Source organism: Anolis sagrei, chromosome 1, assembly GCF_037176765.1.
Source record: "Anolis sagrei isolate rAnoSag1 chromosome 1, rAnoSag1.mat, whole genome shotgun sequence".
Lineage (NCBI taxonomy): Eukaryota > Metazoa > Chordata > Lepidosauria > Squamata > Dactyloidae > Anolis > Anolis sagrei.
This window is the reverse complement of record NC_090021.1, coordinates 43303615-43318210: the sequence shown is the minus strand read 5'-3', so window position 1 is coordinate 43318210 and position 14596 is coordinate 43303615. Positions and strand designations below refer to the sequence as shown.

General features: G+C 35.6%; 1 protein-coding gene across 3 annotated transcripts in view; it reads left to right on the top strand.

Annotated features, from left to right (window-relative positions):
* The window catches only part of BABAM2 (BRISC and BRCA1 A complex member 2), a 142894-nt gene that overhangs the window by 20973 nt on the left and 107325 nt on the right, over positions 1 to 14596 (top strand). For all 3 annotated transcript variants that reach the window (XM_060754111.2, XM_060754110.2, XM_060754109.2), the window contains exons 4-6: positions 391 to 485; positions 8489 to 8683; positions 10181 to 10255. In XM_060754111.2, the coding sequence (XP_060610094.1) occupies positions 391 to 485; positions 8489 to 8683; positions 10181 to 10255 (365 nt within the window). The remainder of the gene's footprint in view (positions 1 to 390; positions 486 to 8488; positions 8684 to 10180; positions 10256 to 14596) is intronic.

The window sequence follows — 14596 nt, the reverse complement described above, 5'->3', positions numbered from 1 at the left end:
AGAACAAGACACAATAAACTGTTTCCTCAGAGCTGCCATAAGAAATAGCTTTTGTTTCTCTTTGTTGATTGGCAGCAGTGTCTTGCAACAAATGTGTGGTTTCGTCTAAACCTAATAAGCCATATTTAATTTTAACTATGGTTTGTTGAAACAAGCCGACTTCCAGTTTCCAACCACAATTATGAAAAGTTACAGTTGACGCAAACAGTATACTAATGTCTGGCAAATCTAAAACAGAAGCTACAGCCCAGTGAGAGAAGAGTACATGACTCCATGTTTTTCTGAAGGCTCACTCTTATAATGCTCTAGTATTATGCTCTTGGTATGTACTGATTTCTCCCTCTGTGTCAATAGTTAAAATGATTTGTTTTATTTGTTTACTTGATCTAGGGGATATAATTTTTAATGCCCACTATCCAGAATTGCCACCTGACTTTATCTTTGGAGAAGATGCAGAATTTCTTCCTGATCCATCAGCCTTGCATGTGAGTATATTCTGCCTTGCTTGTGTGAAGTAACATACCTACCAATACACAGAGGTGACTATTTAGACATGGCTATGAATCCACAATGAAATTCCTCAGTCCATCTTTGCACAGATTTTTGATGATGTGCTTCTTCCAATGTGCGTTAGTCATCGGCTTACATTGATTGTTTGTTGTTAATGAATAAGATACTAGATATCAACAATTTTAACTATCTTAGCCAGTGCTGTGATCAGAGTTGTTAATAACCACATTGAGGTTGGGTTTTTCTTTGTTGTTACTATAATATGCACTGATAATATATTATGTAAAACATTTGATTTTTTGTATTGTAGAAGGCTTTCATGGCCAGAATCACTGGGTTGTTGTAGGTTTTTTCGGGCTATATGGCCATGTTCTAGAGGCATTCTCTCTTGACGTTTTGCCTGCATCTATGGCAAGCATCTTCAGAGGTAGTGAGGTACCTCTGAGGATGCTTGCCATAGATGCAGGTGAAACGTCAGGAGAGAATGCCTCTAGAACATTGCCATATAGCCCAAAAAACCCTACAACGACCCATTTAATTTTTTTGTAGCTCATTGTATGTGTATACATGTCTCAATGCTATAATTAACATAAATACATTTTGCTTGTACAATATTTAAACTTGCAGTTTTACCTCGAATACCATATGTTCTCTGAGATATTTCACTTTACATCCCATAGGCATACTTTGTCAAAATCAATATTTTTAGGAAATTTATATGGGACATTTAACTTCCTTATTTTAAATCAAAAGGGTTCAACTGTCACTTTGAAAAATGGAATTTTCCAGATTTGCTTTTGTATCTTAAGGCATTTCAGCTATCTCCTATAAATAATTGGTAAACATCACCTAATTCAGGTACACTGGCTTTATCAGTTTTAGTTGAATCAACACATTTGAGCTTCCTTTTGGATGGATTGCTTTAGAAACTGCTCATGTAAAGGCAAACTGGAGCTTGAGTAATAAGAAAGGCCAAGGGGTATTTTGCATGTGTGTTGTGGAAGAGATAGTATAAGGCGAGATTATATCTGCTGGGTTGAACATTCCCAGCATCAGAAAGTATTTTGGGAGGTAAGACTATTGTGTCTATTGAGGTAAGGCTGTTTGTTTTTTTGTGAGCTGGGAGAAGCCTTGGTTGAGTGTTGGCTAGCATTCTATTACACTTTTGTATGAAGATCCAGGTTCTCTACCAGAGCATATAGTTTTGCGGGTGGGCATGTTTGAGTAAAGCTAGCAGCCACTAACTCTTTATACAGCTGCATTTCCAGTCCTTGAAGCTCAGCGAACAGGAGCTTTGTTAACAGGGAAGACCAACAGGATGCTTTGTGTGGTTGTTTGGCAGAAGAATTTGGAGGTGAATTCTCAGTTCATTTTCAGTGTCTACTTAAAATGGCAGAATTTGGATGGTGAGGGAGGTATTTTAGATCTGATCCTAACCAACAGGGATGACCAAGTGAATGGAATAGAATAGTCAGAGAATAGTCTCCTGGAGTTCATGATATGGCAGAAACAGAAAGCCAAGCTTAGTTAATGTGCATTTTATCCTTTAAGAAAGCTGACTTTAGCAAACGTAAGTGAAATACTAAAAGAGAAGGTAGTTAGAACCATAGAACCATAAATTTCCACAATTATAAGCTGGTAAAAGTAGGTACATCTTTTTAGGACACCCTGTATTTGAAAGACTGTCACACTGAAGCTGGAGCAAATTTGTTTTCTGCCACTCCAGTTAATAGGACATGGAGCAATAGATTCAAGCTAAAACAAAAAAACATCCCATCTAAACATTAGGAGTCACTTTCTCATGGTAAGAGCTATTCAACAGTGAAATACTCTGCCTCAGTGTGTAGTGAAGTCTCCTAGTCTGGAGGATTTACTACATTTGAATTTAAAACAGGCTGGACGGCTATCTGTCAGGAATGCTTTGATTCTGCATGGCAAGGTGTTTGACTAGATGGTACTTGGAGGTCTCTTCCAGCTCTGTGATTTCTATGAAATACTGTATTTTATAAAATCCATTGTAACTTCTGCTCTTTTTAGAAAACAATATCATTCTTCTTGAGGATCCTTTTTGATTTGATAGTTTTATTCAGTGTAGTAATACATTGCCTTGATTTCTGACATAATATAACAGAAACACTAACAATAATTTATTGAATTCAAAGCAGCAGGTGTTTTCTAACAGTTTATGTAAAATATACTTTTTTACAAGGAAGGCATGATTTATTGCAAAACTATATTAAATTATAATGAGTATAATGGGAGGGGGTAGATTTCAAGAACACAGGTTCCTTACTGAAATACTTGTACTACAGAATCAGGACTATTTTCATACACTAGAAAGAGTAAACCTGATATTGCCACAAAGGTGATAAATGCTGATTCTCTAATAAGTATAACTGCATGAATAAAGTGTGTGCAAGCATAATGTTTTTTAAATTTAACAACGTATAATTTTAGGTGTAAGATTTTCACATAATGTTCTTCAGTGAATGAAACTCCTTTCTCCATTTGCAGAAATCAGTCATTAGTTCTACGCTGCTTGGGCTCCGGAAGACTTGTGAGCAGGGGGTGATTTTGATCAGTGTTCTAGTTTTCTCAGTATTCCTACTGCTTAAGAGTATTGTCCCAACTATCCAGAGCATATATTGGGGACATAATTTCTGCAAAGAGAAAGGAGAAGTAATAGAATTTGCACCTTATCTTGTGTCTGTGGTAGCATTCGGTTTCTAGAATTCTGATCAAACCTCTAAGATATTTGAAAAGTATACAAAAATGTAATGTGTGAAGAAGGAAGAAGCTATGAGATTTTTTTGTGCAACAGAAAGAGTAATATGTTACATTCATAGTGAGAGAAAAGAGTATTACATACATAGAACAATTAGATGACTAAACTTCATATTTGGATACTAGTGTGTGGCAATGGTAGTTTTCAAAACTATTTCAGAATACAGCATTTGTCTTTTATAGATATTTTAAGGCGTATCTCAATATACAAGTTAAATCTTTCCTTTGCTTTCATGTTGAACTTATGACATCCTTCTGAGTCATCAGTGAAGAAAAATTCTGCATAAATTTACTCTTATTCGCTGCTATCAAGGGCTTGATATCTTGTGTTTCCTGACATTTATTTTTCTTGACAATTATTTCACTTAATTCCCTCCTCCTAAAAATATGGGAATAAACCCCAGTAACTGAAGATCTTGCTGTTTTCTGTAGTTCAGCCAGGAAAAACAGTAGCAAGCTGTCTTCTTCAGAGTCACGTTCCTGGAAGATATTCCAGAAACCTGGATGCTTAAGCACATTCTTAAGAAAAACAGGTTCCATTTAATTTATTTTTTTTAAAAAAAACTCACGATTTTCTAATTCTTGTATTGATATCGCCAAATTGCATATCTGACAAGCTTTTTCTGATCTTAGAAATTGAAAAATAACATCTATGGAAGATCTCACTCTTTGTATCTTAGATTTCTTCCAGACCTACAGCCAAAGGCTGGTTACAAAATAATTAAAAAAAAACCCACTACTAATAAAAACATAATAAGTTATCAATATTAAGATATAATTAAATTAGTCATGCTTGAATGGGGAGCTTTTTGCCTACTCGCCAAAAGAGAATGGAGGGGATTCTCTTTCTGCCATTTGAATTGCAGACCATTGCCTGAGAGGAGCCACTTAAAGGATCTCTCTGCACTGCTTATTAAATGTTCCTCTGAAAGTGCCAAGGCCAAGAAAGAGAATGGCTTCTTGTCCACATCTGTGTTCTGTGGAAGAACGCGGTCTTTCAGATAGCCTGGACTAAGTTATACCTAGCACTTTGAATTGTTCCTGGAAGTGGGCCAGTAATGAGTGAAACTAGTGCGACAGACAAGTTATGTGCTTCTTGTAATCAGTCACAGTTAACAGTTTGGCTAAAGCATTTGGACCAGCAGAAATGTTTAAGCAAAGACAACATGGAACATGATGCAGTAATCCAAACGGATGTAGCTGAGACTTGTGTCTCCATGACCAGGTCTGAGCACTCCAGGAACAGAAGCCGGAGTGTTAGTTGTGTAAATGAATTCCTGGCCACAGCACAAACCTGGGAATCCAGATTCAGAGCTTAATTTGTAAGGCTACCTTACCTGCAAACTTGCATGTAATTTGATCTAGCATAATAAGATTCTTGACTTGCTTTTCAAGTGATCAGAAGTATATATATATATATATATATATATATATATATATCTAATTAAGTAATTCTACATTAGTCAAGTTTCACTGAGTATTATCTGACACAACAGTAAATCGTGTGGAACACTTGTTTTTAAAACTGAAATAGTGTTTAATATTAAATTGTTATAATCTCTGTTAAGTTTCCCATTTGCCATCCTTCCAGTGCTGGTTCTTTAAAAACAGAAATTAAAGTAAGTTTGAGAAGCAGAGTATTTAAATTAATTAGAAGCAGCAGTATGTAAGTGTGTAAATGATACAATCTCCAGGAATTGTTCAAATGCTTACCATTTTATTTACTTGCTTGCTTCATAGAATATTTGGACAATGGTGTCGCCACATCTTTAGTGTATTGTCCAGTCAAAATCTTATGTACAGTTAAATTGAAGTTAACATCTTCCTACATGTATTACAAAGCCAGGAAATATATTTTGTATTGTTTGGTAATGGAAGATTGCAAATGCTCCCTATCTCAGCCCACAGTTCACCAATCTTCAAAATTCATTTTCTTTTCCTGTTCTTTCATAACTTTTGAGAAAATGCAATTGACAGTATTAACTCGTAAAGCCTAAGATCTCTGTTAAAAATGTCTAGGTCTCAAGTCCAAAAATATTGTGCACAACATAATAGAAAAATAGAGTGGGCCCTCAATATTTGACGGGGTTTCGTTCCAGGATTTCCTGTGAGTATCAAAATCCATGGATGTTCAAATCCCATTATATACAATGGGATGTCCCTCCTATCAAATTGCAAAATTAATTTTTGCTTTTGGGAATTTTTTGGGGGGGGGGGGATCTATGGGTGTAAAATCTTTTTTGACTGTATTTCTCCCATTTTGATTGATTGTTTGCATGGTGCAAGTGGCTATTGGTTGTGAAAGAATCGGCCGTTTACAAGGACGTTGCCCATGGGACGCCCGGATATGTTATGATCCTGTAGGGAGTCTTCTCTCATGTTGGTGTTTTCAAATACATTACTACTGTACCCTTACTTTGCTTCTGACATGATAAATAAATAAAAAACAAAAATTCCCATTTTGAAATTGCTGCTTCTTGATCTTTTATGGAAAAAAAAGTCTGGTTAAACACAGCAAATGAATGTTTTGCCCAAGTGTTTAATATATTATTTTTAAAAAACAAAATATCTTACAAATGCTACTAAATTGCTGCTTTCTGGAATATTACCCACTTGAAAGCACATGGCAAAAAGGGAAAAAACTGTTTTAAGTCATGCTATCATGGAATGTGCCAGGAAAGAAGGTAGTCATCTGCAAAATTCTTCTGCCAATATATATTGCCATTTCAATTGTGTGGCACAATTAACCATATTTGTCTCTCCCCACCCCCCACCCCTGCGAAGACTAGTAATTATGTTAACCTGCCTGTAGTGCTTAATCGTCTCCTTACAGCATTTCTTTCTTAATATTCTATTTACAATCTTCTGTTGGTAACTGAAAAATCCTAAATGACATTTTTAATTAAAAAATTAAATCTGGTTAAGCAACAAAGACGACCACTTAATTAAATTGTTTTCAAGTCTTGAATTTTGTGAATAAATGTGTATACTATTTCGCTTCTGCAACAAAACTGTCTGGTTTAAAATGGTTGAATCCTTGCACTGTCTAGGATAATAAGACAGATAGAATGTTTTGTGGAACATGTGCCTGTTTTCTGCAGAATTGTATCATTTTGACCAGGAAAATAGTTATTTCCAGACTTGGTTATTCTTTCAAAAAGATAATTAGAAGATCTTACCTCATTATCAGTTTCTCCAAATCTTTCATAAACATTATCTATTTTTGTGTCCAATTATCCCTAAGTAAGTCATATTTTTCTTTGTTTTTTAATCTACAAAAGTAGCTTTTCACTCTATTTGGGTTATAAGTATTGGGTTTAACAGATTAATATTAAATACAGACTCTGGTTTGTTTCTTTAAAAAGAGACATAAAAATAACTAATTGTTCTCTGAGTGACTCATCTGTTAAGACTTGATATCTATTTGACATTAGAGAGGAATAGCTATTTGATGAGATAATTTTGTTTGCTTCTAAAATTAATATCTCAGAAACTATCCTGATATAACATTATTTGTTGTTAGAAACAGTCATACCATTGTTGTCTCCCCCCAAAGGCCAGTGGATTAAATCTTAACCTTTTTGTTCCATGTGTTTAAAAGATGCCATCAGGAGCAGTGTTTCTTTGGTTCTATTGCACTGGGTGGGGAGTTCTTCCTCCTTAATATAGGTCAGTTATGAAAATGGTCATTTCCTTTAACACAATATTAGTGATGTAACACAAAAGAAAAATGTGGGAGTTTATTCGCATTCCTCATTGTGCTGATATCATCCTGTACTAGCACATTCCATCCTAAAACTTTCTGGAAAGGGTGTTCACCTAAAACCTTGAGAAAAGGAAGTGGAAGTTGTACAGACAGTATGCTTGCCAGTTTGCTAGCTTGCTTCTGACCTTGTGATGCAAGACTTATTTTCTGCAGAATACATGATGTACTTCATACAATTAAACTGGTTGAACCAGGGTTATTTTCTGCTCAGTCCAAATAAATGTGAATTGATAGCCATGTTGGTATTATGTAGGAAACAAATGTCAAATATTGCAATAAGAGGGTTGCTGTGAGTTTTCTTGGCTGTATGGCCATGTTCCAGAAGCATTCTCTCCTGATGTTTCACCCACATCTATGGCAGGCATCCTCAGAGGTTGTGAGGTTTGTTGGAAACTAGGCAAGTGAGGTTTATATATTCTGTGGAATGTCCAAGGTGGGAGAAAGAACTCATGTCTGCTTGAGGCAAGTGTGAATGTTGCAAATGGCTACCTTGATTAGCATTTAATGGCCTTGTAACTTCAAAACCTGGCTGAGTGCTACATGAGGGGATCTTTTGTTGGGAGGTGTTAGCTGGCCCTGATTTATTCTTGTCAGGAATTCCCCTTTTTTAGTATTGCTCTTTATTTACTGTCCTGATTTTAGAGTTTTTAAATACTGGTAGCCAGATTTTGTTAGTTTTCATGTTTTCCTCCTTTCTGTTGAAATTGTCCACATGCTTGTGGATGTCAATGACTTCTCTGTGTAGTCTGACATTGCAGCGTTTTTGTGTTCTCAAACAATATGCTTTGTCCAGGTTGGCTCATCAGGTGCTCTGCCATGGCTGACTTCTCAGGTTGAATTAGTCTTTCATGTTCCTTGATTCATGTTTGGGCGCTGTGTTTGGTGATCCCTATGTAGATGTGTCCACAGCTGCATGGTATATGATTGACTCCTGCAGAGGTGAGAAGATCCCACAGTTTCAATAGAAAAGAGGAAACCATGAAAATAAAGAGAAATCTAGCTACCAGTATTTTTTAAAAATTTGAAAATCAGACAGTACTTGTGGGTTTTTTCGGGCTATAGTAAATCAGACAGTAAATAAAGAGCAACACTCAATAAATGGGAATTCCACACAAGAATCAATCAGGGCAAGCTAACACCTCCCAACAAAGGATCCCCCGAGACAGCAATAGGGTTGAATTAGGCTCCATATTTATTGCAGGAATGACCGGTGTTTTTGCTGCTGCACTCATCTTGTTCTTTCAGCGCAAAGGGAAGAGGCAGCAAAAGTTGAAACTTAGTGATGGAGCTATAAATGACCCTCTTGTACATTTGAAATGCCATACAGGCAGGTCTAACTCACACCACACTTGGACAGTGAATAACCAATTATGTGACTCCTACTTTATTTGAAGGTTACATTTTAGTCCTTGTCTTTTTATTGCCTAGAACTTAGCTTCTTGGAATCCTTCAGATCCCGAATGCCTCCTGCTTGTTGTAAAAGAGCTTGTGCAACAGTATCACCAGTTTCAGTGCAGCAGACTACGCGAGAGCTCTCGTCTAATGTTTGAATATCAAACATTACTTGAGGAACCGCAATATGGAGAGAACATGGAAATTTATGCAGGGAAGAAGAACAACTGGGTATGTGTGTTGGAAAAGTAATGCAAGATTCCTTGAGAATCCTTCTCCCTAGTAATTGTAGCTACTGGTTTGGTAAACCTATTTGTTTTAGATTTTGGGTTCTTAAAATAAATGACATGTCCCTAATTTACCCCTCTTCTTCACTCCCACTTTTTGTTCATCAGCTACATTACCTTACTTGAACCTGATTTCTAGATAAATAACTAATTCTGAAACTGTTGTATGGATTTAAGAACCTACAGAACTATCCCATGTAGTTTAAGGATAAAATAAAAGAATTCAAATTCTGGTAATGTAAGATTTAAAATTAAGATTTTTAATCTGATCGTAATTAAATTTTAGTTTAATAGTCAGCAACCCAAGGGTGCCTGTAACAATGTGCTGACTCCTCCTTTAACTTCTTCTGTTGCCAATTTTAGAGGCAAACGAGTGTCAGGAAATAGTAATAGTGCTTACTGTCACATCACTTTAAGAGATGGAAGTTGAGATGCTGTGTCAGTTCTTAAACTGGTCTTCTGGGAAAACCTGTTTGCTACTAACTTGGCTGCAGATTATGTTGTAGAATTAATATTACTATTTGCAGTCACTCACTTTTTAAATTTATTGTTTTGCTTGTTGATATAAACATATTTATTTATACAAGCCAGTATCGTCTTATACATTTATATTAAGCTAGCTGTGAGACTGTGAAAGAAATGGGCTTAGATATGCTAGGATGTGAGCTGCCTGGCTATGCATTAGCATCCATTAATGTATGTGGCTTTGTATATATTGGTCTATATTTCCCATCAGCCCTAGGGCACTATAGTTAATAAGGATAAATAGAATTGTAGTTCCAAAAGTTTGGACTGAATCAGATGAGAGAAGGCTAAGCTATAGTCTCTCAGAGCATTTCTGAAGCAAATAATAAATATAGTGTAAGAATTATTGCACTGCATCCAAAGTGTGACATTAGAAGTATTTTCATGTAATTATACCTCAGTACTTTCCCTAATTGGTTTTCATATGCTGGGCAGATCATACTAGGAAAATATAGTCGCAAAACTTACTGGGAACTAGTCTTCGGGTCATGGTAACATAGCATCATTTTTGGAATGCTTCTTATTTTTTCAGTGTTCATAAGTATCAATTGGAAAAACATTAAAAAAGCAGACAAATGCTTTTTATACTGTGATTGCAAAAAAATAAAATAAAAATAAAATAACCAGAGATAAATGAATTGTGGATATGCCAGCATAACAGCATACCAGTAGTTATTGGTTGCCATCTGAGTCAAATTTCAAAATTTAGCAAAATTTCCAGTCCTATAATTTTAACAGATGGAGTTTGGAGTACTACTTGTTAAACAAAAAACATTTACTTCATTTCAGGCTGTGACTGAAATACTCTCTCTTTATTTATTAGCAGTGGTCAGTGATCAGAGGTTTAATGTAAGACTAGTTGCTGCTGACAAGGATGTTATTTATTATAGATCTCACTCTTTATTTTTATTTGCAGACAGGTGAATTCTCAGCTCGTTTTCTTCTGAAATTGCCAGTGGACTTCAGCAATATCCCTACATACCTTCTCAAGGTAAAATACATCATTATAATGATAACTAATATGTACTGTGGACAAAACTAAAATTACAAGACAGACAGGAAATATAGGAAATAAATAATTTCCCCAGGAATAAAGCTCAGAAATCTCCATAGGAACAAGTAAGATATCCTTCATTATTTAGGTTATTTACTTCTTTGTGACAAAAATTGCAACTAAGTGAAACTGAATTTTTATAATACTGATGATTTCACTGTGATTTAACATAATTAGTGAACAATCACACCTTAAAATTTTGAACTCTACCATCTATCACTGGCTTGTCTGTTCTTTAGCACACCTACTTGTGCAAGAAATGAAGTTACTGTATATACTTGAGTATAAGCCTAGATTTTTAGCCCTTTTTTTAGACTGAAAAATTCCTCCTCAACTTATACTCGAATCAAGGTTATTTATTATTTTACTCTATTTATTGTTATTATTATTATTATTATTATTATTACATTTAGCATATTACTCTATTATTATTACATTTATTATTTTACCTTATTATTGTTAATATTACCTTTATTATTACATTTCCATTATTTTATTCTAATATTATTTTTATTAATACATTTATTATTTTACTCTCTTTATTATTATTGAAAGGATACGTAAGCACATTTACATTGAAGAAGGTTAGAATAATTGGTTGTTGTAGGTTTTTCAAGCTGTATGGCCATGTTCTAGAAGCTTTCTCTCCTGACGTTTTACCTGCATCTATCCCTTAGAGGTTGTGAGGAATAATGGTTTAATCCGAGTTGGACAGTCTTACCTTAAATTACAGTTTTATGTAAATATTCAAAAAAATTGACGTACTGATGCCTCAAATTAATGTAATGTTATTGCTATCTATTTTTATTTCATAATTTACCAGTAGCTGCTGTATTTCCCACCCTTTGCTTATACTTGATTCAATCCATTTTCCCAGTTTTTTGTAGTAAAATTAGGTGCCACAGCTTATATTCAGGTCAGCTTATACTCAAGTATATACGGTATGTTTAATTAGCAACAGGAACATGCTCTCTTTTTAAATTTACAAATGGGCCTTCAGTAGTTTTCAGCATGACATTTAATATCCAAATTGACTTAAAATGAGAAAAATCTGGTTAAGCTGTTGCAATTTTGTCAGTAAGTTGTCAAGCCAATATTGCTAATATTACTGAATGGGAGCCAAAGAAATTGTATCTTGTTCAATTTATTCTCAAGGAATTGAGATATACATGCAGAATTAAGATATTTATCAGGCTCCACTTTGGCAGCTGTGCAGAGCTGAAGGAAGATTTAGGCTTCACACAAAAAGTAGCCTTCCCCCCTGCATACTTGCCCTTACAGTACTTTGTTGTGAGCATCCCTGCTAATTGTGGGATGCTTTGGTAGTGATGTATTAGTTAGGGGGTATTCATCCCAGAGTCTCCTGGCTTCTTCTTGATAGTCTCTTGAGTTCCATATGTTGACTTTTTTTAACGCATCCAAGCCTTTAAAATAATTTTGTTTTTAGTTTGGCACTGAAACCTTCTATACTTACAAATAGTCACTGTTTTTTTTATTATTTCATGTTTTTATTTATTTGACTATTTCATTATACTGAATTTTAATAGCTGTGTTTATGAACTGCCTGAATAACTTCTAATATAGAGTGACTGGATAAATAAAGTGTTAAGAACTACTGTAGAAGAAAAGGAAGAGAGGAAAGAGAACTTGGAAAACATGTCCATCCAAATCTCTGCTGGCTTTTTCTGTGGAATGTACTCTCTGAAGTGAGGAGATATAATTTATGGTGGAAACCCTAAAGCAGAACTACAAGGCATATCTCTTTTTAAGCCATGATAGTTGAAAGACATAACCACACAAGAAGCTGCACGATTCTGTAGTATTCTATATATTATTTATCATTTTATTCAGGCTGCTTTGACAGATCAGGTCAGGAGAAAGCTCTTTGGGATTTGGAAATTGCTTGAATGCTTTTTCCTGCTTCTTGGCAGGGGGTTGTGCTGGATGGCCCACAAGATCTCTTCCAACTCTATGATTCTATGAGTTTTTAAGCCTTCATGGGTTTAAAGAAAAGTAACTGTGACTTGAAAGTAGAATTGGCAAATTGTAATAATATATAGGTCACACAATAGAAGGAAGACTTCTAAATCTAATTGCATCCTTGCCAGTTTTCATCTGATAACTCAATAGTTTTATGTAAGAGGATTCTAAAACCTTCATGCAGTGGAAAGGAGGGATGTATCAAGTTGTGGACTTTCACAAGAGTGAAAGGCAGCCTAAGGTTGTGTGTGTACATAGTCTTTCCTCCCCACTCAAGTCCTCTGAGAATCCCATAAGTTTGTGAACTGGAGAGCCCCCCTCCCTCCCCAAAAACATGTTTTTGGAATGACAAGGCTGCAAGGAGAGGAGCAAAAATCCCAAAGCTAAAGCGAGTGTCACATTGGGTGCATTATTAAAACACCAACTAGGAGACACAAATGTCGAAGATATTTCATGTCATTCATTTTAGATAATCAAAGGACAAGGTCATTATTTGCAGATAATATGACCAGTTCATTGGGTATGATGTATACTTTTTATGTTTAATCTGCAGTGCTATATCCAAATTCATTAAATTTAACATCATATATTTCTGGCTAGACAGAAATAGGAATAGGTTGTTAAATGTTTCTGGTTACCTTTAAAATAAATGAAATAAAGATTAAGTATTTTAGCCAAAACAGTTCTTCACATTTCTATGAACTCAATCAGCGTTTTCAGACAATTTTGTGGGCCTGCAAATTTATCATTTCAAAACTCAGGTTGTGCCTTGATTTCAATCTATTCTTACAAGCCCAGGCTGCTATTTCAATAATTGCCTTCTATTTTATAGATTCTATTTTTTATTGTTTCACTGTGGAAAAAGAACTTGGTGTGGGCTTATGTTCCCTTAGAATTTTTAAAGGTCCAACAATGTAATGGGATTTGGAAAATGCATGCCTTTCCTGTTCTTTTGCTTCTGAATTCTATTTATAAAGTAAGAACTGCTGTAATTGCTGAGAAATGATTGGAACCATGCTGCCTGTATCCAACTCAATTGAATATAAGCACCCTTATCAAATAAGTTATACTTTTATGGCTGTTTGAAATGAATGCCCAGAAATCCAATAAAATTTTAAAACTTTTCTATCAAAAATTAAATACTTGATTTGCTATTTGATTTCCTGCAACAATTAAATAACTTAGGCTTATATAAATTGACAGTTTTAAGAGTGACCGCTTTAATGCCTTGCAACATTATTGCCAAAGAATCATTTCCTCTTTGGTTTGGTTTATGGCAAGTTGAAATCTGTACGTTTGACGTTGATTGGTTTGGATCAGTTCCTAGAAGCTTTGATTTCTGTTTCCTCTGACATCCAACAATCTTTGATAAAGGGTGGATCATGCTGCTTTCTTTTAATTTCATATATCTATGATGGGCAAAGTAATGAATTTCAGTATCTGCATGCCTCCTCTCCCAGAATTCCTTGTGTGTTTCATTGGTTTATTTGGGGACTGTTGGATTTTTTTTTACTTATTCTGTTGTTGCTGTCTCATTAGAAATATTGTGAGTATTGTGAGAAAAGTCTCTGAAGCAGTAACATTGGCAGTAGGAGACGGATTGACGACCACGTAGCTGTAGATCCAGTTCAGCTTTGCAAAATGGTCAACTTTAGGAAAGTGACTAGAGATGAAACAGACACCATTAGAATGCAGTTGTCACTTCCATCTTTCTATAGGTCAGGAACATGCTTCTACCAGGCTTGCAGTGATCTCCCCTTCTCAATAGCACCATGGACAGCTGTATTTCTCTGTTGTGTCTCTTCCCCATTTAATTCTTTCTAAAATGCAGAAGGTCAGTTTGTATTACAGTGATGCTTTGTACCAAGGGCCCACTCTATTGAATACAAAGTGGATATGGTACTTTGATACAAAAAGTGATTGGTTGAGAAGGGGTGAGAGCACTGAATATCAGAGTGAGTGATGATTGGTTGAATGTTTGAAGGGGAGTTAGTGACAAGTGAGTGTGATAGCCTGAGGAAAGACAGGGAATTGTTCAGGTTCAGAACTATTCATTTAGCTACAATTACAGGGAGACAGACTAAATTAGTATGGAGCCCCTGGTGGCGCTGTGGGTTAAACCCCTGTGCCAGCAGGACTGAAGACTGACAGGTCGCAGGTTCGAATCCGGGGAGAGGCGGATGAGCTCCCTCTATCAGCTCCAGCTCCTCATGCAGGGACATTAGAGAAGCCTCCCACAAGGATGATAAAACATCAAAATCATCCAGGCGTCCCCTGGGCAACGTCCTTGCAGACAGC